This window comes from Myodes glareolus, chromosome 4 (genome assembly GCF_982192425.1).
Source record: "Myodes glareolus chromosome 4, mMyoGla1.1, whole genome shotgun sequence".
Taxonomy (NCBI): domain Eukaryota; kingdom Metazoa; phylum Chordata; class Mammalia; order Rodentia; family Cricetidae; genus Myodes; species Myodes glareolus.
In genome coordinates this window covers 6,712,435-6,739,781 of record NC_142029.1, presented here as the reverse complement: position 1 = coordinate 6,739,781, position 27,347 = coordinate 6,712,435, and the positions used below count along the sequence as shown (strand labels likewise).

At 44.4% G+C, this 27,347-nt stretch overlaps 1 protein-coding gene across 7 annotated transcripts in view; it reads right to left on the bottom strand.

The window, feature by feature from the left end:
• Positions 1 to 2,180: 2,180 nt before the first annotated feature.
• The window catches only part of LOC125393510 (uncharacterized), a 175,966-nt gene continuing 150,799 nt past the window's right edge, over positions 2,181 to 27,347 (bottom strand). For 2 of the 7 annotated variants that reach the window (XR_015001681.2, XM_085689010.2), the window contains 3 exons: positions 4,168 to 4,258; positions 3,897 to 4,027; positions 2,181 to 3,796 (listed from right to left, as the gene is read on the bottom strand). Coding sequence is in view for 1 of the 7 variants with exons in the window: in XM_085689010.2 (XP_085545136.1) it covers positions 4,005 to 4,027; positions 4,168 to 4,258 (114 nt within the window). In the remaining 6 variants the exon portion in view is untranslated. Of the gene's footprint in view, positions 3,797 to 3,896; positions 4,028 to 4,167; positions 4,259 to 14,366; positions 14,523 to 14,588; positions 14,942 to 27,347 lie in introns of those variants that run through there. The other 5 variants (XR_007229822.3, XR_007229824.3, XR_007229821.3 and 2 more) reach the window with 5 other exon arrangements.

Here is a 27,347-nt window from a genome sequence, read left to right as displayed (position 1 = left end):
GAGAGAGAGAGAGAGAGAGAGAGAGAGATACACATACACACAGAGAGACAGATATGCATATAGACAGAAAGACAAACACTCTCTCTCTCACAGACACACACACACACACACACACACTCTCTCTCTCTCTCTCTCTCTCACACACACACACACATAGAGAAGAGGGGCTTGTTGGGAAGCAGAAGGGTTCAACATAAGGGGTGGGTTGGGGTAATAATGGGTGGATGACTAAAATTCATCATATACATGTATGAAATTGTCAAAGATCAAATGAAGAAACAGCTATTGAGCATGCTGGGAAGAGCCCAAAGTTTGGTGTAGTGTATGCCTGTACTGTCCCTTCTACACCTCTCAAGTCAGAGGACTTGGCCCAGTTACCTGTCCACTTTGTGCCTCAGTTTCTCCCACATGAAACAGGGGTACCTACTTCATGTTGCCATTATAAAAATTAAATGATTTAGTTCTCTTAAAACATTCTGCCTAGTGGGTAACATAATATGTGCACAATTATTAGCTCGGTGGTTCTCAACCTTCATACACCGCAACTCTCTAACTCTCAAATACAGTTCCTCATGCTGTGGTGATCCCCCCACCATAAAGTTATTTCATGGCTACTGACTTCATAATGGAAATTTTGCTACTGTTATGAGTCATAATGCAAATATTTTTTTGGAGATAGAGGTTTGCAAAATGGGTCAGGGCCCACAGGTTGAGAACCACTGTATTAGTTTATCACCACAGTTACTAACACCATTATGACAATTTCAAGGTAGGAAGGGGAGCTGGAGAGATAGCTCAATTGCTAAAGCCTAGGGCTCACAGTCAACACTTCAAGAGTTCAATTCCCAGCACCTATGGCAAAGCCCTGCTCTCCGACTTCCCTTGACATTTCAATGTAGAAAGTAGAGAACATTTTCTCTGTCTTATCTGTCTTCACATTCTGGGACTGTATCTGTAACACTCTCAACAATCAGGAAAAGCATTTGCTACACCAGACTGGGTAATCTTACTTCCTGCCTTCACATTTTGGTTCTTTCAAAATCCCAGGCATGGTGATGTAGAGTGTTGAGCATGCTCAAACCTGCTTCGTACAAATGTGCCAAATGTCCTCCAAAGTGGCCATTTGTGGGCGTCATTCCAAGAAGAAAGAGACTTCCTGGTCAGTGTTTAGAAGGAGGTATTGACCTACCATAATCATGGCATGAACCTGAGGTTGCAAATGGAGAGAGTAGTTCCCACATTTACATGTACAATAGCCATTTTCTTTTATATAGTATGTACATGTGTGTGTACAAGCACCTACAAATATGATTGCATACATACCACAGTACACACATGGAGGGAGGTGTCAGTACACATCTTCCACCTTGTATGAGAAAGGGTCTCCTGTTCACTCCTGCATACGGCAGGCTAGCTGACCCATACTCTTCCAGGGACTCCCCTGGGACTAGGAGTGTTGGGGTTATACATACACACAATCATATCCACTTTCAAGTGGGTTTGGGGAACCCAAACAAACTCAGGCCCTTCTGCTTGTGTGGCAACTTGTTCCTTCATCACCCCTTGTAAGGCCTTTTCTTTTAAGAAGATCGTGCCATCTCTGTGAGAGACAAAAGACATTGGACCTATTTCACATGGAGAGAAACTAAGGTATCTGGCTCTGTGACCAAGGAAGGAGCAGCAGCATCTCATCTCCTAACTTATGTCCCATGAATCTTTACTTTGCATTTCAATACCATTAAGCAGACAGGCCTGCGCTGCCACTAGGAGGCCATCCGATTGTGCTGAGTTGCTCTGTTCTTCAATAACAATGAGATAACCACTATTTATTGGGTGTGACCATATCCCAAAGTGTTTGCCTGGAGCTCACTAAGTAGACTAGGCTGGCTGGGCCAGTGAACCCTAGGGATCTGCTGCTTGTCTGTCACCAGAATGCTGGGGTCATAAGCACAATCCACCATGTTCATTTTTGGGTTTTGGTTTGTTGTTGTTTTGATGTGAGTTCTGAGGATCAAATCCAGGTCCTCGTGTTTGGATGGCAAGCTTACCAACTGAGCCATCTACCGAGCCCCTTAATGCCACTTCTGAAAGAGTGGTCTGGCTTGATGCAGCTGAGATCTCCGGCAGACAAAACCTCTTGTAGGTCTCCTGGACATTCTGATAAATCACTAAAGACACGCTTGGGAAGGAATTCAACAGAGACTTTATTGCTGAGTCAAGCAAGGTGTTTTATTGTAAGGTAGACATAGTTACAGGGCAGACACAGACACATCCCACCTGCAAGCCCCACTACAGACGCAGCCATCTTCAGCTCTTCTCAAGTTGGCAGACCCACCGAGGCCTGAACAAAGCAGTTGGTAAGGTCGTTGGTCCCCTACTCCTACCTGACCTTAGAAAACAGCATTGCCAAACAACCAAAATTGTCTCAAAGACTCAAAGTATCTGAAAGCCACCTTTGATATTTAAAACACTGTCTACTGTTCTAACTACAGAATCAGAGAGAACCTAAATCTCAAACTGTGAGGTGTATGGTTCTTTGTAGTTCAACATTCATCTGAAATGACTCACGGGAGCCCCAGGTGTAATACATGCTTGACTGTGTTTCAGCTGTAGCTGGCACCACAGATAAAGCAGTCTTTGGTAGCTAAGCAATGGGGCTCCTCTATGCCATCACCTGAATCCAAACTTGAGAAAACAGAAAAGACATGAATTTTTAATGAAAAGATAAAACCTATACTAGTCCAATAACATGACCCCATTGACCACCTAGCCTGAGACCTCAGTTCAGGAGACCTCTAGGAACAGAATCTGTTTGTTACAGTGGCAGTAGAGACCAATTGAGGAAAAACTGTTTCCTTCAGATGAAGAGAGTGGGTTGGTGGGTACCCAGCATCCCAGCTGAATCACCAAGCCACAGGACCATTCCCCTGGAAGGTGGAACCACCTTAACTCTTACAGAGATGAGAGGAATAATTACCCTTTTAATGTACTTTTCTTCTCCAGGATCCCACACTCTAGTGCTGTCCCTCACAAAGGTGTGGCCAAGCAACTTTGAAAGAGTTGCTTTCTCAACCACTCAGAGCTCTTTCCTTCCCTCCATCTCCTTCCTGAGCTGTTTTCATGAACACTTCAGCCTTCCCGCTTTCCTTAAAGCCTCCCCCAATGCTTCCCTGCAGCTGCCTGTTTGCCATTTGGTTGACCTTCTTGTTGCCTTAACTTAAGCTGCATGACTGCATTCTCTCCTCCATCTTCCACCTCTGGGCAGATGCTGAGATTTACATTTTGCCTTCTCCTGTGTGTGTTTGTGTGTTTAATGCTAATAATAAATGTTCTTGAACTTCTTTTGAGTCAGTTCTTTGTTATTTTTTATTAACGGGACTTAAGGGTTCCATGAGCATTCCCTGGATTCCCCAGGTGGCATGTAGTGACTCTGGCAGGACAGTCCTAAGTTTCTAGTAACATCTTCATAAAACATTGCTAATTTGGGACCAAAATTATACCTGTTAAATCACTTCCTGTGTACAATTCCCTGTGCTAAGAAAAGAGAAATACAGGAGAGATGGAGAGAGAGAGAGAGAGAAAGAGAGAGAGAGAGAGAGAGAGAGAGAGAGAGAGAGAGAGAGAACAGCATGACCCAAAAGTGGGGTCCCAGGGCTTGAAGTACTTCAGGTTTAGTTCCGTTGTAAGAGTTTCTTGATTCCATCTTATGAGTGATGACATTCCTTCCTCACCATGTTTCAGCAACTTCCAGAAGACCTGAGAAGGTGGTCCATCTCTCTCTAGCCAAGTAATGGGCCTACAGGAGGACACACAGGGAAAAGGCCATTAAGAATGGGTGCAAACAATATAATCATTGAGGAGATAAGGGGCAGCAGGCAGAGCCAATGGGTCCTCACCTCCTCTCAGCTTGCTTCCCTTGCCTCCTCGTCAGAAGGGGGCTTGTGCGTTCCAACTGCCAGTGGTTTGGAGTTTGGCGAATTCTGCAATGATCACATTGGAGTCCATCACCTTGCAGGCCATGCAAACTCTGTTGATAAGAACATAGAATAAATCCTTGGGCATCAGTGACCGATGGAATTGTGTTCTGTGTGGAATCGTAAATAACAGACACACACACAGAAGAGGTATGGGAAGACAATAGAAGAAAACTCAGAGAGGATACACTACCTGCCGCCTGTCCCTGGGATTCCCCTAGGCAGCTGTGTCCTGGACTGGAGACTTGAAGTGATTTCTGGGACCTCCCAGACGTCTCAAAGCTCTGAAGGGACAGAAGGGATCATTCCACTGCCATGTGGGCACCTGAACTCAGAACTCAGCTCCTTGACAACCTTGGCCAGCCTGGCCCCAACTCTCCTGAGTGGATTCTGTCACTGAAATACTACACAATAGAGCAAAATGCAGTTGGAAATTAATAAGAGGTTCTTCGAGGGCTCCTTGTCCTGGGATAACCATCAGGGAAAGGCTGGGCAGATGGGCTTGGGGATATCAACCTCATGGGCTTCTCTTTGACAGACTCCATGAGGAAGTTACCTCACTATTCAGTGTGTCACCGAGCTTCCAAAGCCCTAAACATATTCCTCCTAGCCCGCAGTCCATTCCTTGATTGAATCTAATGCAGCCTGTTGGTTCTAGGGATCATATAGAACATGGAAGAAGTTTCTGTCCCAGCTGGGCTTCCCACCTGAGACAGAAGAGCATCAAATGAGTGTGAGAGACAAGAGACACATTGCTCTACTAATGACCCTCTTTCCCCTGCCTCAAATCATGGAAATCCCAGTACTACCATCTTGTCCTTTATAGAGCGCAGAACACAGGGTAGCTGGCACTCAACGAAGCACCCAGGCTGGAGTGCAAAACTGAAATGCTACCCAGGAGCACAGAGATCAAAGCATTCACAGAAACTTGTCCACACAAAAGCAGCTGCCAACAGCACACCAAACTGATAGACTACTCCAGAGCTCTCTGCAATGACAGAAATACCCTCTTGTCTGGTGGAGTGGTCACCAGTCACCTGTAGCCGTGGAGCCCCCTGCAGCAGCCTCGACTGAGGAATAGGTTTTGAAATTTTCTTTGAGTTAAAGTAATCTCACTGATCTAGTGGCTATTGTATTGCAGGCTTATTCTGTCACTCAGGTGACAGTTTTCCTCTCGGAAGAGACATGATTCTCCCTAGGCAAGAAGTTGTGGCTGAAGACTTAGGTAAAAGAGAGGGTGAAGTCCATGATAAGCACGTGGTTTGCCACCTGTACCTCAGCATGTCTCTGGATCTTCCTGCATACTCATCTCTTTTCTGTTAAAGAGGCACCTTAGGTCACTGTGGGTGTCATGTAACCCAGCATATGAGACTGAGCACTTCTCACAACCTGGTATAATGTAAAGTGACACTGTATCATGTGTAGATATAACATGCATGAACTCCTTGCTCTATGTTTCACGAGCAAACAGGAGAAAGAGAAGAAAGGATATAAATAATTGGGATCAGGAACTTTCACTCTGTGTCAGACTCTAAATGGGCGCCATGGAGTGAACACATGATCAGAGGTACTATGTTCCTTATTTTCAGTTCCAATGGCCATCACGGTTTTAGTGTACTTTTTAAAACATCCGTACACGTGTGCATGTATTCATGTGCATAGGTACACATGTGGGGGGCATGCACACATGTCCACATGCCCATGGAGGCGGGAGGGATGCCTTAAAGATGCTAGCAGGGACTCCAGTCTTTCCTGCTCAACTGCCGTCGGTCCTCAAGCGACTAAAGGCGGCCTTGAAAACGTGGGCCATTGCTTTGTTGTTTTGTTTTATTTTTGTTTTGTTTGGTTTTGTTTCAGACAGGGTTTCTCTGTAGCTTTGGAGCCTGTCCTGGAACTAGCTCTTGTAGACCAGGCTGGCCTGGAACTCACAGAGATCCGCCTGCCTCAACCTCCCAAGTGCTGGGATTAAAGGCGTGCACCACCACCACCCAGCTGTTTTATTTTTAACACTCTAGAGCCCCCCTTCAAGTTCATCATTTGAATTCCTTTTCTTACTGCCCTCTCCAGGTCCTTACTGGTGTTGCTTTTGTGGCTCACCGGCTCCCTGCATCTCAGCACCCATTTGAAAGGCTTTACAGTTCCAGCTCTATGCTCACTCCTCTCATTCACATGACCGGTGCAGCTGCTGCCTCCTGGCTGGACCAGCCTGACTCATCTCTCCCTCCTTCTTCCATAAACAGCTTTGTCACTGAGTGGATGGAAACACAAGCAAGCGTCACATGTTTGTTTTACATGTTCGCCCCCATTAAATCTCTTCCATCGTTAGCATGTCCTGACACCTCTGCTCTGCATCTCTACTCGGAACCTAAAATACAGGACTGAGGAAAATAATAGCACACATAAACTTGCTTTGTTTGTTTGTTGTTTTTTGAGATAGTGGTCCAGCTGACCCTGGGTCCTCCCTCCTCAGCCTCTTGAACACAGGGATTACAGATATACAACATCACATCCATCTTAGATCAAGTGCTTTGGTATAATAATGGGTAATTAATGTTTGAACTGCCTTCTCAAGGGAATTCCTGGGCATATCTGCCAGGGCCACTACCAGTCAGGTAGACACATGGTGTCCAGTGATAAAGAGCCTTTGACATCTTAAGTTTCCTCAGGTGTCAGCTCTCTGGAGATGATACATCTAACACAATGTGAGAGGAGACCATAACTCATACCCATTAGATATGCTAACCACTCCCACCCAACTCTGCCAACACCAACAGTCTCCTTTTCTACAGACAGTAGGAGACACAAGACAATACTTCTAATGCATAGGTTCTGCCTGCCTCTTCAATCTACTTGGATTGGAGGAAGGATGCGTCCCATTGACACATGCCTTCTCTGATCACATGGAGGTCTCATTTTTCTGCAGTGACTTTTTAGTGGCATTTTTTTAAATAAATAAAACTTGTCTGAAGTTCAGAGAATAAAACAGCCACACTGTCCAGCCTTACAGACCAGGCAGCAATAACATGTACCTTTGATCCCAGAAGCCACACTAATTTGCCATAGAAACTAGGTATTGCATGCCTTTAATCCCAGTGGTGCACGTCTTTAATTCCAGAGCTAGAGAAGATTATAAAACAAGAGGAGACAGTTCTCAGTCACAGTCTCATGCTGAGATTCCAGGAAGCAGGATCACCATTTCAGACTGAGGTAGAGGTAAGAGCCAGGGGTTGGCTGCTTGCTTTTCTGGCCTTCAGGTTGAACCACAATTTCTCTCTCTGAGTTTTTGTTAATCATGCATCATGACTCCTGCCACAGGTTCTTTGTCCCTGCACTGTGAAATACTATGTATATCTGTGTTATGAATCCATTTTGTTCAAGCTGAACTTTTCCTCAAGATGGAGAAAAAGTTCATAAAACTCTGAAAGTCAAAGAAACTTCCAAGGCTCAGGAAGCCCACAAAATTACAAGATTGACGAAACTTCTTTCTCAGTCTGTGAAAGTAGTAAAGGGTTCTGGGGATGTGGGGGCCTCTGTAGCTGAGCAATGAGCTCCAGAGAGGCGGTCTTCCCATGCTAGGGTAGACTTTTCAATAGTGTAAATGTCTTCATTTATTTATTAAAGTTTTCCACCTCCTCCCCTCCTTCCATTTCCCTCCCACCCCGCCCCGTCTCCAGTCCTAAGAGAAGTCAGGGTGCCCTGCCCTGTGGGAAGTCCAAGGCCCTACCCTCTCCATCTAGGTCTTAAAAGGTATGCATCCAAAGAGACTAGGCTCCCAAAAAGCCAGTCCATGCAATAGAATCAAAACCCAGTGCCATTATCTTTGGCTTCTCAGTCAGCCCTTATTGTTGCCACGTTCAGAGAGTCCAGTCTGATCACATGCTCGTTCTGCTCTAGTAAATGGCCTCACTATACTCACAGGTACAAGTTGACCTGGATAGAAGGACTTATTTGTTTTGTTCCTGGTGACCAGGCATTTAATATGTCCCCAGGAAAGTCACTCAACCCAAGTCATGTCTAGTGGTCAGCTCGGCATCCAAACTTAAGGAAGCCACCACCTCCTGGATCTTCACAGCCTACTCTGTCCCTGTCTTTAGTTGGCTTGGCTGAGAGCCTGATCTGCCTTCCACTGCTTCACAAGTTTCCCTCTGAAGAATCAAAGAGGGAAATCAACAGGTTCTGTCATCTTTTATGGATGTGGGTCTCTACAGACGGCTGCTTCCTCAATACTCAAACCTGTTCCTGTACTTTCCAAACCACCATTCTCATCAACAAAGATGCAGCAGAGGTGGTTGCCCCTTTACCCAGCTCCCTCTGATCCTGCCAAGGCATACCTCCAACTGCTAATGTCAACACCTCTTTGCAAGAGGGTTTTTTCCAGAAACTATCTTCTCTGGGCATGGCAGTCCAAGGATATCCAAGTCTTTGATAAGGGTCTGAGAAGAAGCCTAAAGCATAATTTTAAAACAAATAGTTTAAAGTGTTTCCCAGAATTATCACATAGACTTGAAGTTTGATGTGGGATTCCCCTCTGTATGCTGTAAATATCATTGGTTAATAAAGAAGCTACTTTGGGCTTATAGCAGAGCTAGAGGGGAACAAAGCTAGGTGGGGAAAACTAAACTGAATGCTGGGAGAAAGTAGGCATAGTCAGAGAGAAGAAATGTAGCCTGCTGAAGACAGATGCCCTGAACTTTACCCCATAAGCCACAGCCATGTGGCAATACACAGATTAATAGAAATGGGTTAAATTAAGATGTAAGAGTTGGCCAATAAGAAGCTACAGCTAATGGGCCAAAGCAGTGTTTTAAATGTAAATGTGTGATTATTTCAGAGCTAAGTGGCGGGAACAACCAAGTGGCCCTCCTTCTACAGAAGCTTAGCTACTCATAGTGTATGGTTGGCCGTCTAAGCCTATCTAACCTTCTCTCTCTCTCTCCCTCTCTCTCTCTCTCTCTCTCTCTCTCTCTCTCTCTCTCTCTCTCTCTCTCTCTTCTCTCTCTCTCCTTTCCTTACTCTCTCCCTCCCTCCCTCCTTTCCTCTGTGTGCGTACATGTTTTGCATGTGTGCATATAGCAGGTACAGGCATGGAGACCTGAAGCAAAAGTCACGTGTGTTTTGCAATCACTCTTCATCCTGTGTTTTGAGGCTAGGTCTCTCCCTGAATGACTGACTTGGCTAAACCATGTGGACCTTCCTAACTGTCTCCTCAGGGCTGGGATCACAGCTGCACATTGCCATACCTACAGGATTTTCTCCACTGTGTTCTGGGGGGTGAAGGGTCTTTGTGCTTGCACAGTGGATACCTTACTGACTGAGTCATCTCCTCAGTCTGACTACCGTCTTTTCCCTCTGCTTTTTCTGGCCATTCTAAGCTGCTGAAATGCAGAACTTGCTCTCAAATCCTTGTCTCAGAGGCATCTGGGGGGAAGAAAACCAAAGTCTGTGTTTGTTTAACTGCTATCTCTCCCATCATTTCAAAACGCTTGATATAGATGCATCTGTATCCATAAATTGGTATTTCTGAGTCATGTTAATTGGATTTATAAATATTATCTAAGTCCATCAAACTTTAGGGTTTTAATGTGTTGGGTTTTTTTTTTGCATTTTTCAATGTACTGGTTCTATCTCTCCCTGTAAGCTCATGAGTTGTCCCAAGGCCAGGAGTGTACCATCTCTTTCCACAATATCTAGTATGCCACTCAGAAGACTGAATATTTATTCAATCATAGTCTATAGACAAGAGGCCACAGAGGTCACCTCACAGGCTTGTCATGGGTGACACAGTTCTAAGAGGATGCTGTGCTACTGCTTTTCAGTGCTGTGGAGCATAAAATATTCTGGAAGCCCACAACCAAAGTTGACATTGAGGCAGTACCCAGCTAGCGTATGAGAAAGTGCAGCATACCCTAACCCAGCTAAGGTATGAGAAACTGCGGCATACCCTAAGGCCTGCAGGTCACATACAAGATTCTGTGTTAGCATGCCTTTTTCTTTAGTCTACTTCTGAAGGATGTCCCTCCAAAGGCTGAGACAACCCCTTTTATTTCTCCTTCCTTCTTTTCTCTCATAGGATTTCATAGCCTAACCTGGCCTCAGACTGTGAAGTGGAAGATAACCTTGAACTCCTAATCATCCTGTCTCCACATCCTGAGTGTTGGGATTAAGACATGGACCACTGAGCCCAGTTCATGTGATTAGAATGAATCAAAGCCAGGATTCACTCATGCTAGGCAAGCAAACACCTGAGGTATTTGAGCTAGGCTCTTTTCCAATAGAGCCCCACCCCTGGGAGACCTGGAGCTCTTTTCTGAGAACCCTAGGCCTAGGCGGTAAGGCAGGGCGTATTGGATTTATTGAGAACCTGAAGGCGCATTTGTCACAGGAATGGGTACTAACAAGTCCCGCCTCAAGCAGGTGAAACAAGAGCCCTATCTGGACTGAGCCTCTGCTCTTGAAGAGAAAAGCTTATGGAACAATTAGCCACAGCAAGCAAGGCTTAATGCCAAACAGCAGGATGGAAACACACTGGTCTTTGCCAATGGCTTATGGCCTTCCCATCTTTGCCGATGGCTTATGGCTTTTCCCTTTTCTGGCTCCTTTTCCTAAGTAGAAAATAAAGTGAGCTTACCACAGACATCCTAGAACATGAACTTTTATTGGCTAGTTTCCCTGGGATTGAAGATTCTAAACAAAGGTAAGAATGATCCTCAGAGTCAAGACCTTATGACAGCTGATAATCCACACAAGGCAGGGACTAAGCAGACTTCTCTGCACCCTGGGTTTGGCCACTAACCAAGCTCACTAGAGCAGTGTTCCAGCCATTTCTGGTTTAGTCTAGTGCCTCAAGCAAAAGGCCATCTGGGATGTCACACACTCAGCAACTTGGCCCAGAATTAGAGGCCAGGCTTGCCTAAAATGCAGAAGAATTTTGTGAGAATATTCCAAGGCTTTGTTTGGGGAAAGCACACCAACCTACAGCTTTCTATAAACTGCACTGAACTGAGAAGCATGGCACATATTATATAATTACACTTCACATTACACACTGTACATATTACACAATGCAAATTCACAAAGAAATGAAGGCAAGAGGATCATGAGTCATGAGTTCAAGTTCATTCTCTAATATATAGTGAGTTCGAGGCCAGTGTAGGCTATGTGAGACCCTCTTTCAAAACAAGAGATAAATAGGTAGGCAAATAGATAGATGGATAATAGATAGATAGATAGATAGATAGATAGATAGATAGATAGATAGACAGACAGACACAGGAGATAGGAAAGAGGAAGGAAGGAGGGAAGGAAGGAAGGAAGGAACAAAGGAAGGAACGAAGGAAGGAGAAGAAAGCATGGTGTGATTTTGTGATTCTGGACATAGTGGAAATTCCAGATGCCATAGAAGCATACTAAAATTAATTCTAAATTTGAATAGAGAGTCCAGCACTTGCAGAGCCCAGGCTAGAATTGTCCCCTGTCAGGTGGAAATTTGAAGAAGTTACAATGACGAGCAGACAGAGCAATGGTCAAGTCATCCACAGATGAACTGCAAACAGCTGCCACACTGACTGGGAACAAAGTTGGAATTAAGAAAAGCATGGGAAAAAACAGACTGCAGAAGAAACTCCTGAGCACTGCACACAAAGGTACCTGTCACAGTTGCTCAGGCTCAGCTACCAACTTTCATCTCTTGTGGGTAGGAACGGTTCCTCCACCAATCCCATAAGTCCATGGAGAAGACAAATTGACAGTGGATGTACAGTGGGCTAGAGAGACAGCTAAGCCCGGTGCCCTGAGTTCAGATCACTACCCCGTAGGTAAAAACTGAGCATGCACCTCTATCCACAGTGCTAAGCAGGACTAGAGACAGTTGTTGGGGTTTGCAGGCCAGCCAACCCAGCTGAAAATCAGCGAGAGACCTTGTCTAGAGGAAATGAAGCAGAGAGTAACAGTGCGGGACACCTAAAGTCCTCCCTTAACCACCACATCGGCACATAACAGTGAGCGTGGTTTTGGCAGCAAGAGAGAGCTTGTCTGATGGTCTCATGGTGAAATACTATTGGCTCTGTTCAATGCAGACAAGTTTTGTGCAATTCTCTATGGGAGAAACTTCTAGCTTTCCCAAGCAACAAGGGAGAAAGACCGCCGCCTACACCACCTATGGAACGTTTGCTTGTGCCGACCATCAACGTCTTGTCCACCCAAAGACAATCATGGAAAAAGAAGAGGCAATACATGCCAATACACTCACTCACTCTCAGTCAGTCATATTCAATGTACACCTCACAGGCCACATGTGTCCTGGGACAGCTACGAATATAGCCCAACACAGAATTTCAAACTGACTTAAAACATTGTGAGATGTTATTCTCTCTCTCTCTCTCTCTCTCTCTCTCTCTGTCTGTGTGTGTAACTCAACTCTGTGTACCTGAATGTAAACTTTGAAAATGATTGTCTTATCCTGGTGTTAAAAGGTTGGAAATGCCTGCAGAGTTCTGCATATGCATGAATACCATCAAAGCATGAAAACGCTATTTTATGTTGCTTTTATCTTTGCCTCATGGGACAAAAAAGACACACTTCCTGCCTATAGCTTTGTCAACATGGCACAGCCTAGCATCACCTGAGAAGGGAGTCCCAAACTGAGGGGTTGCCCAGTTCACGACAGCCTATGAATATATTTGTGGGAATTGTCTTGGCTGTTAATTGATGTAGGATACCTGGTCCACTGTGGGCAGAACCATTCCCTTGACGAGTCATCGTGAGCTGTATAGGAAAGCTAGCTAAGCACGAGTCTGCACTTGTTCCAATAAATAGCATCCTCCCCAGTGGTATCTGCTTCAAGTTCTTGCGTTGTTGCCCTGACTTCCCTCAATGACAGACATAGAAGGGAAAGATGAAATAAATAAGCTTTTTCTTCCCCTGAGTTTCTTCTGGTCGCTATTTTATCACAAAATGAAGAAACTAGGATACCTAGGTTAAGAACATACGAGGACTAATTGGAACTTCTTGATCCTGGATAGTTGAAAAACGTCAGATCTAGAGAGAAAATCTCTGGATCTCCTTCACTACCTCAGCACCCACTCACTGCCCGCCTCTGTTTTTAGAGTTAATACCTTTGAGGTTACCAAGCAAAATCTTTGAAATGTAACAGTGTAACAGCAGACCACTGGCTTCTACAGCTCCCAAAGACAAGAGTGTCGTCAGATAGCATCTGAGGGCTGCAGTGGAGCTTTCTCCATCTTACTGTAAGCTGCATATCTGGAACTTTCATCAAGGTATTTTCAACTCTTCCACTTAGGATATTCCATTGTTCTATTGCTGTAAGATGATGAAGCTGTTTCCACGTTGGAACATGTTATGCGAGGTGAACTGAATCCATGTTCCTGAACCATGGTCACTCTGGTTTGGCTCACTAATAAACCACCTCTTGCTCTTTTGGAGGTAAGAGCTAAGTTTTGCATTGATAATACAAAAGAAAGGCCGTCTGAGCTTCCTTTACAGACACATAACAAACCCTACACGCTCTCCCAAACTGTGCTCAAGTTTGCACTGAGTTTATCATTGGGTGTTTGACTTGCTCACACTATACAATTAAAAGATTGTCTCCTGGTATGCTTATTAATGTCTGAGTAGCTCAATATTAAAGAGAATTATTAGTTTCTGCTCTTACGGCAGCTTAGCATCTTCCTTCCATATTCTGCATTAGTTCTCTTTCTCCCCCACCAAATCTACTTGTCCTCAATAGTCTCTAGGTGCTGTCCCTCCTGAATGGATGGATAGGGCTGATGCGTTGGGTGTGTTTATAATGCTGATAGTGCCTTAAGGAATCCTAAAATTGGAACATGTTTGTATACCAGGTGTACCCAATGTTTGTGTATGTGAATGCATGTGTGTGAATGTGGTATATGAGCATGTGAATGTGCAAATATGTGCATCTATGCATGCACACAGATGTCCCAGATGGCATCAAGTGCCCTCTTGTCCCATTCTCTTCCTTATTCCCTTGAGAGGTCCCTCCCTGGCTGGAGTTCATGTGTTTTTCAGCTGAGCCAGCAGCTAGTATTCCTCAGAAATCATCACACTGCTACTCCTTCCAGTGCTTGCTTAGAGATGGGTGTGGAAATGCATATGACTCCCTGTGTGGGTCCTGGGATCCAAACTCGGCTCCTTGTTCTTGTGCAACAAGTACTCTGCACTGCTGAGCTGTCTTCCCAGCCAGCCTACAACCTTTTGACATTGTAGCACAATGTTTTCATCCACAAAGTTCACCCTCAAGAATTGCAGAACCAAATCTCTCTCTCTCTCTCTCTCTCTCTCTCTCTCTCTCTCTCTCTCTCTCACACACACACACACACACAAAGACTGAGGGACCAGAAATGTCTTCTCTCTCACCTTCCTCTTCCCTTGGTCTTTTCTGGGACAAGGTCTCTCTAAATCGTCCAGACTGATTTTCCCCCAGTTACCTCCTAAGTGACTGAGATTTCAGCCATGCAACACCACCCAATGCTGTTGACAGAGTCTACCCTATCTTTTTAAACAGTTCCAAGTTTCAATCCTCTCATCCATAAAAGGGGATGACTCAGTGTCCTGAGAACACACAGACGTGGCACTCACGCTGTTGCTGTCATCGCCCGGCTGTCAGTCGGACGTCCCCTGTGCTGAAACCCGGAGAAAGTCGTGCAGGTCGACTACCAGTCCGGCTCCAGGGAAGCCTTTATGACCGAGTTTGTACCAGTGAATTTCCAATCCGTCAGCCGTTCCAAAGCTCTGACCCAGAGAAACCAAGTTTCCAGGCAGAAAACGAATGTAAACACAGCTCACATCTGCCTGTGTGTGGCCTCCTCAGACACAAACAGATTACTCAACCAGGGCAAACACATGAGGTGCCAGTGTCAACCTCAAATGGTGACAGGGCCAATTATGACTTGGCTTGCCTTCGTGAATCTGAAATGTCACTTGTGCTGGGGAGCGGCTCTCCCTGTCAAAGCCCCGTGAGACAGAAGCGACATCTTGACGACTTTCGCTCCCACAGGCACCAAGAGCAAGAAGCAAAAGAGGCAGCCCACTCACCACGCTACGCCGGAAACCTCAAATGCGAAAGTAGAAAATTTTCAGTGAGCCCAGAGATCATCAGAACAGAAACATCTGGGAAGTAAACCAGAATACTATGGGAAACTCTGCTAAGTATGGCCAATTCTGATGACCCCTGGCAATAAAGGAGTGTCCTAGGAATATCTAATTTCTAGTTGTCAAAAGAAACTAAAATCCTAGATGCTTGCTAACTAGGGAGACAGTTCTGCCACAAAGTGATTGATGTGCAGGCCTGGAAACCTGAGCTTGATCCCCAGAAACCACATAAGAAGGAGCACACATTTGTAACCCCAGAACTGGGAAGGCAGAGACAGGCAGGTCCCCCCGGCGCTCACTAGCTGAGCAGCCTAGCCTACTCGGCCAGTTCCAGGACAATTAGAGAGCTTATTTCAAAATAAGGTGGACTCTGCCTACTCAGCAATATTAAGGGAGTTCTCTGGCCCCCACACAAGTGTGCCCTCAGGCATGTGCACATGTACACAAGAATACAGACACATATGTGCACACACATACATATATACACATTCACACACATCCATAAATACACATGAACATGCATATACACACATACGCACACACATACACACACGCAAGCATATACACACATGCGCACACACACACACGCACACACACACACACACCTGCAAAGTTTAAAGTTAATAGCAAGAAAAACCCAATGGCCGAGTTCTTCGATAGATCAAATTCTACAGGAGCGCTCAGGTTCCCTGGTTTCTAGGGAAGTCGAGTACAGCAGACTTCTCAGTCTCGGAACCCAGAAACCTGAGTGCCTGCCCTGGATGCATCGCATCATGTGACGGGGAGGATGAACACAAAAGCATCTATGGTCAGTTTCCTCCAGCATCAAATCAAGGCAGATCTTGAGCTGTCACCGGGACCGCAGGGAAGTGAGCGAAGCGACACGCGGGCCACTCAATCACCGTCTGCTGTGTCCCACCGCAGTTCAACTCTTCCTTCTGTTCCCTCTCTCGGCTGAAAAATTCTGCTAGTAATTTTACCTCAAAGGAACTGCTGCTTGAATCAGACAGAATCACACGAGGAAAGTGCTTAGCAAGTGCTTGTAAATAAGTCTTTGTTGTTGATAAGATTTCAGGTAACCAGGAAACAAAAAATTTAGAGTATAAATTCTCTAGACATTAACATGGAGATGCAGATAAACAGTCTATTTACAGCTCAGCGGTGAACACAGCAGAGACAAGCTCTCTCTTTCTCACGAGACTTCCCATGAAATTCCCGTGGTTATTAAAGTCTCAGCTCACTCAGTGTTCTCCCCCTGCATCGGTTTCTTCGATTTATCCCAAATTAATCAACAGGCTAGCGTCACTTTGCTGTTCATGACTGATGAGCTTGAGGGGGCCGTGTATTAGTTTATTGATGGAGAGAGAAGAGAAACACTAACCATTTTTCTCTATTACGTAAAATTAAATAATAGTTTATATTTAAGACAACCCAAGGGATTAATTTTACTTTTTGAAACCTAAGGTATGAAAGAATCTGTACAAATAAAATGTTTATTCATGTGTACGTGTTTGCGGCTGAGTGTGTATATTTACACGTGTGTGCAGGTGCCCATGGTTGTCAGAAGAGGAACTAGAACCTTGCAAACTGAAGTTACAGACAATTGGGAGCCTCCCTATGGATACTGGGAACCAAACCCAGGTTCTCTGCTACAGTAGGAAGTCCTTTCAAGTTTAACTGCTGAGTCATCTCTCCAGACCATGACTTGCATTTCTGATTCATTGTATAAAATTCCCTTCCCTGTGGTAATTCTGAGACTCCCATACCTCATAACCACAAGTAACGTGTTTGAAGTATATGAAAGACGGCAGCTCACTGAAGCAGATGAAATTACCCTGAAGCCACTGTGGGAATAGAGGGCTAAGGTCTACCAGCACTGTCAAGGCTGAACACTCAGAAATCCACCATCGTCAGGCAGGAAAGCAGCATATAATGTTCACAACCCACAATAAATGATGACATTCTCAAAATCAACATGGCGGGCGGTTTCTGAGACTTGCGGTTTTCCCTTCAGTTCTGTATAATGTTTCCTCTTAGCACATAATCCTTGCTTCAGTCCCTTCCCTGCTCTCCAGGGCCCTTCCAGGTCTGCTAGGGCCTGCACTGGGGTCAGCCTCTTCATAGGCGGTTAAACACACAGCCTAACCACTTCACCAGGCCTAGAAACAGCCAGGGTAAGAATCTTGCTTCCTTTCTCAGATTTATCATTCTCTTGTTGCTCAAGCTTTTAGTTTCTTTAAACACTTAATGCTTACTGGAAATAAGTCCCTGACCCAACTTATTCACATCCATTAGGATATTCAGCAAACATGAATAGCAATTTGAAGTGATCATTTTGACCCCCTGTCCCTATGTGGGAGATCCTTATTATAATTTAAAACAGCAAAAGAAAAAAAAGTAGAAGTAATTAAAGTTTTCCAGGCTTGCCTTAAATCATCGCCTCTGTTTAATTACCTTTGATTGATTTGTCAGATAGGGTCAATTTGTCTTTGATCACATGCACAGCCTTGCCAGGTTTATTTTACTGATACTGGAGATGTGTTCCTTCACCTCTTCAAGAGAGGAGACAGGTATTCCCAGCATCTGAAAACATCTAGCAGATGCCCCAGACTTAGTGTCCATCCCAAAGGTTACTTGAGAAATTATGTTATAGTTCAAATCAATGTCTGGTCATTATTTAAAAACCATACAGCAGCTCACAGTTCTTGGTGTTTTGGGGGAAGGAAGAAGAGGTGTATTCATTATCATGCCTGGAAAATCAAAAAAGACCCAGTTGGATTTTTCTTGCCCCTTTCAGCTTGTTCCACATGAAGCTGGGCAGAAATCAGCCCCATGTGTGCGGGCAGACCTACCCAGACCTACTAAAGGCATTAAAGAGGGAGCTGCTTAAAGTGGGCTTTATGCATTTCCATTACAGGCAATGGAGAAGAAAAGCTAACTTGTCAAGTCACAGGACCTGTCTGTCTGTCCACGGAGAGTATCCAATTAAAACGATTATTTATCTGAGCCACCCCAAAGTGCTTCAGAGTTTTGCTCTCCACGTCCCCTTGGAGGATGTCTGTGTTTGTTGGTGAATCACAGGGCTCCATGAATGGTCCCATAGTCCCTGGAAATTCAAGCTCTGCTCCCAGCCCTGCAGTATGGTACTGAGGACGCAGACTCCAGGGCACCAGCACCAAACTTGCAGGCTTGTAAGGGACTGCAAAGGTGAGTTACGAGGTTTAAGGTCATTTTATAGGCATGGCTTTGTGGGATGAGGATATTTACTTCCTACTAAATGTTATGCTTACAATGGGATATTCAAGAGCAAGCTGAGGAGCGGTGGCTTACCATGGCCTCATGAACTTCTTAAGCTGCATAGTAATCTTACTTAGTAAGATTGCTGTACACAAAATTGAATTGTTTATTAAAACATGGTACTTCAGGTCTTTATTTATTTTGTGCGTGTATGTGTACTTATGGGTGTGTGTGGTTTATGTGCACATATGTATGAAGGTGTGTTCACTAGAGTCTGTGTGGAAGCCAGCAAGGGCACCAGGTGTCAGGTGTCCTACCTAGCTCCTTAAGACATGGCCTTTCCCTCATTCACCCTCAAGCCAGGCTAGCAGCCAGCACACTTTAGCAATCCTCCTGTCCTTATCTCCTACAATGCTGGGTACCAGGAACACGTGGCCAGGCCAGGTTCTTGTGTAGATGCTCAAGATTTGAACTCGGTTCCTCATGTGTGTGCAGCAAGAGCTGTTGCGCACTGAGCCACACCTTCCCAGCACCCTCTGTTCTGTTAACTCAAACAACAGAGAGACTGACAACCACCCAAAATGCAAGTACTTCAAAAGAATTCGGTGTCCTACTCGAGCAACTTGTTGCATCATCCACCACTCCTCAGCCTACACTGCCACCAGCACAGGCAAGGTTCCCCTTGCTATCCAAAGTCTCCAGCACGCAGACACCTGTGCATGCTTCTGTTTTGAGTAGGGGTTTTTTCCCCCTAAAATCTATGCCCTATTGGGACTCTACACACTCCATATGACCATCCTTCCTGTTTTGAAGCCGTGTTCTCTAAACTGAAACATTTCCTCCGGGAAGGAAATAATGAATACTCAGGAAACTAACAAAACTCCCCAGGCTTTAGAAGCTCCCCAAACTTCACAAAGCCTTCCCCAGGCTTTTCTAAGTGCTACCTATTGCTGGGCGTTAACTCTCTGACCAGTGACGCAGCCTGTGAATTGTGCAGAGCTCCAGACAGGCTGTATTCACTAGCTGTGATCTGGGCTGGGCTAGGTTTTCCAGTAGTTTCCAGTAACTACTTCTGAGTTACTCCTGCTACCCCAAGTAACCCTAAAAACCACATTGGTTCACCAGGTTGGACTTTGGCAGAATTGTGTCTCTAATGTGTCATGAATTCCCTACCTGAGGTGAGCGGACATGTGTCCATGTCTCCCCAGGAAAAGCAATGCAGTTCTAGCATCAACGCGCTTCCCTTAACATTCCTCTTTACAGCAATGCTCATCTTCTACCCGCGGGACTGCTTGACACAGAATATTTGCTGCCCCCTTTTCAACTTTCCAATTTCTCATTTCCTCGTGGATTTTGCTGAAATTAGGGAGACAAACAGAGTAACAGCAGCCTGGAGACATGCCGTGGACCCTCTGATGATTTATGCCTAGGATGGACTGTATGCAGCGTTGCAGTGGCATGGGGAGTCACTCCGTACCGCTGTGCGGTTTAGTCGACAGCCCTGCACAGTTACCACTCATGCACAGCTTCCAGACACGACTTAAAAGGACCCAGACTGGGTCAGCACCAGCCTATTCCCATGTCTTCCCCTAGAAACATGTAAATGTTGCTGTATTCCCATCGCGCACACCATCTCTAAGTGACTACGACCGCACACTGGATTAGATATTTGACATTCGCTTTGTCCTAGTAACTTGTAACGGACAATTCTAACAGAGATAGGCACAAGAGTCTGCAAGCAGCTCTGACTCAGGGAGCTGAGAAAGGACAGAGAGAGGTGTCACCTGCACAGTCCGCCAAAGCCTTATGGAGGCAAGGAACACGGACAGTCAGAGCACTGAGGGCGAGAGTCCAGTGTCTAATGACACCATGTCCAGTGGGCTCAGCATGACAGGGAGGAAGCCAGAACGACTTTGATCCAAAACAGGTCCATGAAATCATGACTCAAAAAAAAAAAAACAAATTAACAGCCCATTGTGGTGGCACATACCTGTAATCTAAGCATTAGGGAGGCAGAGGCAAGGACCACCTGGGCTAGACAAAGTCCCATTTCAAAAAAAAAATCAAAAGAAAGTTAACTATTTTAAATGGAAAGTAGCTCAAATGAGATAGGAAAATTTTGAACAAGAAAATAACTATTACCATAAATGTCAGAGACCCTGCGAGAAATCAACTTTTTGAACCTGTCATACCAACCCAGTGCCTATGTGGACAGGGAGCTGACAGGCCAGAAGTGAAAAAAAATGTGTTCAGATGCATAAAGAATACCCTATGGAAAGTAGATTGGCTATTTTTCAAAACTGACATGAAGAATTTAAGAAGAAATTTTTCTTCTGGTTCACATTTTCAGAAAATTTCAGCCCACAGTGGCAGAGAGGGCACGGGGGCAGCTGAACTGCAGTGGTGGAAACGCAGAAGAGAGAGCTGTTAACAGGTATTGGCAACACTGGGTCTCTGACCTTCAAAAGTCCACCCTGCAGACCCACCTCCTCCAGCGAGGCTCCACCTCTTAAGGGTGTAGAGCCTCCTTAAATAGCCAGAGCCATCGGAGAAACCCGGATGCGAAGCAGGAGCCTGTTGCAGATTCCAACAGTAAGGATTTGTGGAGGCCTGGGGATGGCTGGTGCAGAGAAAGCAAGGAGTTCTGGGATATGTGCCCTTTCCTCCAATAGCCCTACCCAGCTATAACCTGGTCAGAGACCTGACCCCATGGGAAAATGTCTCTGGTGATGTCATAGAGGCACTTCTATAAGTCATTTTTAACATCTTAATGCAAGAAGAATAACATGAGGTAAGAGCTATAATACAGTTGGTGGTTGTACTCTAAGTGATGCTCAACTGGTTCCTGCCATTTTCTTTATCAAAGGTAAGTACCAGATAAAAGGGCCAAATGTAGCAAAATAATAATAATAATAATAATAATAATAATAATAATAATAATAATAATAGTATTTTCTCATTGATTAGTTTTAATGATTTGTTACATAACTCCTAGTTGTAGGAACCCCTGGAGCCCCTGGAAGAACTTCATTGAGTGAAGAAGACACTGTGGTCTCTGGTTGTGTGGAACCTGGATTCTAGCTGAATGAAAACCCAAGAGAAGCCGGCAGCTCCTTCTTGCAATCACACACAGACGCTCCAAGGTTAGCAAAGACATTTATCTATCACTCCTTCGCCAGCCTTGAAGTGCTGGAGATTCATTTTATTAATGAAACTGTCAGATGTCTCGACAGTGTCCAATGGATGATGAAGAAATAGCAGTAGAGTACTTCCTCGGCTGTGCTGCAGACCCCACGAGCAGGGAGATCAGGTTCCAAAACACCGCAGGCCTTTCTAGGGTAGCTGGAGGGAGCACGGGGAAGCTCACGATTTTGGAATGTTCATAAAGATTTTATAGATTCCAGAAGTAGTATGTGAAATATGTCTAGCGATGTCTAGCGATGCAAGGACAATGCTGTGGGGTTGTAATTACATCCCAGTTGAAGTCCTTGTGTACATGACTTAATCCAGATATGTAGTCTTCGATGTCCAAAAGCTTTTGACTCTTGTCCAAAGCCTCTGGGAAAGATCTACTTCTTCCCAGAAATCTCGGGAGCATATGGAACCACAGACCCACCCTCAAGTTTCTACTAAGTTTCTCGAGCTCCTGTGATATCCCAGGAAAGGGTTAGTGGCACAAAGATCGAGTAGCGTCTTTACAGGTGGAGGAAAGACAGCAGCGTCAATGATACAGCTGTGAAAAGGGCGTCCTGGTTTTCAAAAAAAAAAATAGAAAGAGCAACAGCAAAAGAGAATGCAGTTCAGAAACTGGTGTGGTTGATTCACGTCGACATTAAATTTTAATATAGGAATGAAATAATTTGAACTTTCTTCATAGGAACCTAACTAACATCGTTTTCCTCAGTCTTAGTTCTGGAAGGCACCACAGATAGGAAGTGGCAAGTTCAAGAAACGATTTTACTGTTCGGAGTTGAGGTTTAATGAAGACGGAAATGAACAGCTGTCCAGTACGCTGGCTGGACCCTCGCATTTGTGTTTCGATAGAGTGTTGATTAATGGCTCCTAGTCAACGTGGAAGAAGATCTGTACAAGTTGTGGAAAGATTTTATCCTTCTCAATAACATCTATCAATGTCAAGTGCAATTGGAGAATTCTGGCTCAATGGAAGCTTATGTAAGTACAGTTGGAGGACTATAGTTAGCCATGAGGTCAAACCATTGCAACTTGACGTGATTAACCAATGGCACAGGACTCTCAGCTGTGGTATTAAGAGGTTCAGTGTCCCAGCCGCAGTGTGAGCAGGGAGCACAGTGACAGAGTTAGTAATCAAGCTCATTTGATGCCTTTGTGTTGATAAGAAAACGGAGGTTGTCAGCCAGGTGCTGCAGCCCTACAATGCCAGCACTTAGGAGGCAGAGGCAGGAGGGCTGAGGAGAGAGCTCAAGGGTGTAGTGCAGGCCTATCATGTGTAAATACCCTGGATTTGATCTCTACAACAAAAAGCAAAATGAGGGTCTAGGGAGATGTTCTGGAAGTCAAGTGCTCACTGCACAAGAATGAGGACCCTGAGTCCAGACCCCAGAAGCACATAAAATCCAGACTCAGTAGCCTGCAGCCAGAATCCTAGCTTTCCTCTGTTGAGATAAAAGGAAAAGAAAGGGAATTCCCAGCACTCCTGGCAGTTTGAAAGAAAATAGGTCCCAAAGGCTCAAAGGGAGGGGCACTGTTAGGAGATATGGCCTTGTTAAAGTGGGTGTGGCCTTGTTGAAGGAAGTGGGTCACTGAGGGTGGGCTTTGAGTTTCAAATGCTCAAGCTAGGCCCAGGGTCTTGCTCTTCCTGCTGCCTGGTAATCCAGATGTAGAATTCTCAGCTACCTCTCCAGCACTGTGTCTGCCTACATGCTGCATACGTCCTGCCATGATGATAATGGACTAAACTTCTGAGCTGTAAGACAGTCCTAATTAAATGTTTTTCTTTATAAGAGTTGCTGTGGTCATGGTGTTTCTTCACAGCAATGGAAACTCTAGCTAAGATAGTCTCTGAGATCAGTAACAGCATGCTCAGCAGTAATGAGACCCCTTCTCAAACAAGGTAAGACGAGGATTGACAACTAAAGTTGTCCTCTGACCTTCACATGTATACTATGGTGTGTGAATACCTGTACTTACACATATGAACACACAGATATACACACACACACAACATAGACAGCCACACACATGTACCATAGACACACATGCATACACATGCATCATAGACATACACACACAAACAATAGACACATATACATACAAAACAGACACACATGACACACTTATGACACACACACACCTGGAGTCAGCCTTCCTGTACCTTCTCCTCCAGACACCCTTCTATCGTTCACAGCCTCGCAGCTGTGCAGGGTCTTCACAGTAAACCCTATGTTCTGCTCTGTTCTAGCTTAAACATCCGCCTCTGAAGTGAGAATTTCTTAAGAGAGATTGCCAAAGGAGATACTTTCAAAAATGAAAAAAAATAGCAATTAGTCTGGGAAATAAGTTACAGGTGTGTGTGTATCATAAGTGTATATGTGCATGGGTTGTGTGTCTATTTGTGCATGTGTTTCTGTGTAAGATAAATTTGTATGTCTATGGTGTGTGTTTGTGTGTGGGTATGTGGTGTGTCTATGGTGTACGTGAGTGTGCAAGTGTGTGTGCCTATTTTATACGTGTGTCTGTTGTTTATGTGTGTGAGAGAGACTATGAAGCATGTGTGTGGTCTGTATGTGCATGTTTGTGTCTATAGTACGTGTGTGTTAATGTCTATGTTGTATGTGTGTATCTATAGTGTATGTATAGTGTATGTGGGTGTGCATGTGTGTCTGCCTCAAAAAACGAAGTGGACTGGATGGCCCTTGAGAAATCACGCCAGAATGAGACCTCTTCTCCACATCTGTGCATACATGTAAACCCACAGAAATATGTGCAAACAAACCCACAGATATATAAAGAAGTACATGGAAAGGATTTCATTAAGTGAAGATAGAAAACATAGAACTCTTCCAAGATGTCATATAATTCCGGAGTATGCTGTTTGCACTCATTTAAGAAATTATAAAATACCATTATAAATCAGAAGAGTGTTCTGCTGTCAAGTTTTCCATAACTCTAGCAGCAGAGGCAGCTATCTATGTAACTATGATGCTAAAATCTAGACACTCGCTTAATGAATGCCACCAATTTCAGAATAATTCCATACAAGAGAAGACAGACACTTCATTTTTATCCTTGCCCGTAAGATCTGCAGCCTGAAGCATCAGCTAACTCAGCAAACATGCATGTTTATTCTCCTGGGTTTAAATGTTTTCTTCCAGTAGCACTGTTAAAAACATATTTATTCACAAGTTCCCAGTAAAGTCTATCTACTCTTGGGTATAAGCTTTTTACACTCATAGCTTTTTCTGCAGGAGAACTGTTTATGTGGCCCTAGTTATACAGGCATGATCGTAGGAGGACAAACAGTAACACAGATATGTAACGGGAATATAAAACAAAACATCTGCGAATAAGTCATGACGATGTTTATCTTAAATAAATTTCTCAGTTATCCATATGAGTTTTACTATTTATTAAAACAAATGCAAGTTGGCATACTAATGAGACGGATGCTTTATTTTTACACAGAGAATAAATCTTGACTGAATATTTGATAACGAGGGATACAGAGAACCCTCGTTTCTCAGATTTGATTGACGGCTTGATGTGATAACTGTCAATGTTGAAAGTACTGCTTTGCATAATACATAGTACAAAATGGCAGAAGTATGTTTAGGGCCATCTAAGAAAGTGTTGATAGCTCTGTCTTAATTTAGAACCAAAATTCGTTTCATGATTTTTAGTGAAATGCAAGTTGTGACTCAAACAGCAATACTTGAAACCAAACATTCCAACATAATGTGACCCAAAGACTCGGCAATTTCATACTTACGTGCAGGCCAGATGAATAATGCTAAGAAAATATTAAGTCTTTTTTTCTGTCAAATCACAAAAGTTTGTGTGTGCGGTAAAAACACTGCAGTTCCTAAGATAGTTTCAGAACTGAACTGATATGGCTCAGGCAGCCTTCCTGGGCACTGTGCAGTGTGACCTCATGCACGGTTCAGGGTCCATGTCGTTTGCCCAGAACCAAGCTGCAGAGAGCTCCTGGAGGCCGCGTGGGGGAGCGCTGTGAAACACCGCAAACCCATTACACTTTAGTTTCAACTAATTTGGTCATTTATTACACATTCTGAAAGGTTTTACTGTCACCAAATTTCTCATAACTCTACTTTTACTCAACAGACAGGGACAGAGATGGGTACAGGAATGGGGATGGGGACATGGCCTCCAGTTAGAGAAGCTGAGTCCAGGCTAGCAGTGGGGATGGGGGCATGGCTGCCAGTTAGAGAAGCTGAGTTCCAGGGTTACCAGGGAGCAGAACCAATCATGGCAGCCTCTGCACAGCTGTCATTCACATTTCTGAGTTATTTAAGCCAGAGTTGCTGGGCATGCTTCTTATTGATCCTATACAGAGTCGCTGCCCAGAAGGACCTGTCCTATTCCCGTTGTCCCAACATAATTTCCAATACCGTTCCCTTGACTCACAAGTGTAGCGTTAATTCTAATTGATCTTAATAATAAAAACCAAGAGTCAGATATTCGGGGTGCAAGCTGAAAGATCAGAGAAGTAGAGCAGCCAGTCACTAGTTCTTACCTCTTCAAAATCCTCAGACAGAATGGGCATCCTGTCTCTACAGTCCTCAGACTGAATGCCCTGAGCTCCTGTCTCCTCCTGCCTTTTATTTCTCTCTCTGCCTAGCCACTTCCTGTCTCCATCTCCCTAGTGCTGAGATTAAAGGTATATAGCTCCCAAATACTGGGATTAAAGGTGTGTGCCGCCACCACCCAGCCTCTATGGCTAACTGGTGGCTTTGCTCTGCACTCTGATCTTCAGGCAAGCTTTGTTAGACTACAAACAAAATATCACCACACGCAAGAGTACCCAGCTTGAATGAGAAATTATGTGATACCCCACCTTCTAAATGTTCGATGTTCTAGCTTGTGTAATACAAAGAAAGACGTTTAAAAAGTACCAAGTAATTTCAATCGAACAAGACACCTTATTGATGATCATTAACATTGCTTAAGTACCTTTAATACAAAGCGAATTAAACTCACCACCTGAACAAAACACCAGGTTCTGCGGAAATGAGGCGAAAAAACTCCCAAGACAAAAGAGATAGGAAACTTTTTATAAGATTTTTTTTTAATAATAGTGTGTGTGAACGAGGGTGGGCCACAGGTCACAGAGGTCAGAGGATAAATTTTGGGAACCCCTTCTCTCCTTCCACTATGAGCTCCAGGACTGAACTTGGGCATCAGCCTTGTGTAGCAAGCAGTTTTACCCACTGACCCATCTTGCCAGTCCGAGAAATTTTTAAGCTGACAACTGGCTGTGAGGTCAGCATTCTGACTAGAGTAGAGGGCACATTCACATCCGTGTTTATTCACCAGCTCATTGACTCACCTAACCACAAGAAGAGAAGTACAAACTGGCTGGAAAACACCGCATTATGCAGGTAATAAAGTAGGGAAGTGGGCTATCAGACCGGATATTCCTATGTCAACGCTCCGTCCTGTTGTTAAGAATAGAAATTGAAGTAGAAAGAAAATAAGAGCGAATCAGTTTTCCAGGGTGTTTTACATATTATTGTTAGCCCATATGATAGACGATAACCATCTTAAACAGAAATGGTTTGTCCCTCGCTGGCTTTGTTCATTCAGGTTATGCATTTTTTCTTACTGCTTCTCCTGCCTGGGGATTTATGGTTTAACAGACTGTAATAGGCCAGATAAAGCCATTCATCACGCAGGCTTAATATAGGATAGGAAATTTAACTTGGTGAGCATGATATATAAATATTGGTCTTTTTGGAAACATGAAGAGCATATTTAACTGAGGACAAAATGCATGCTATATACTATGTCCAG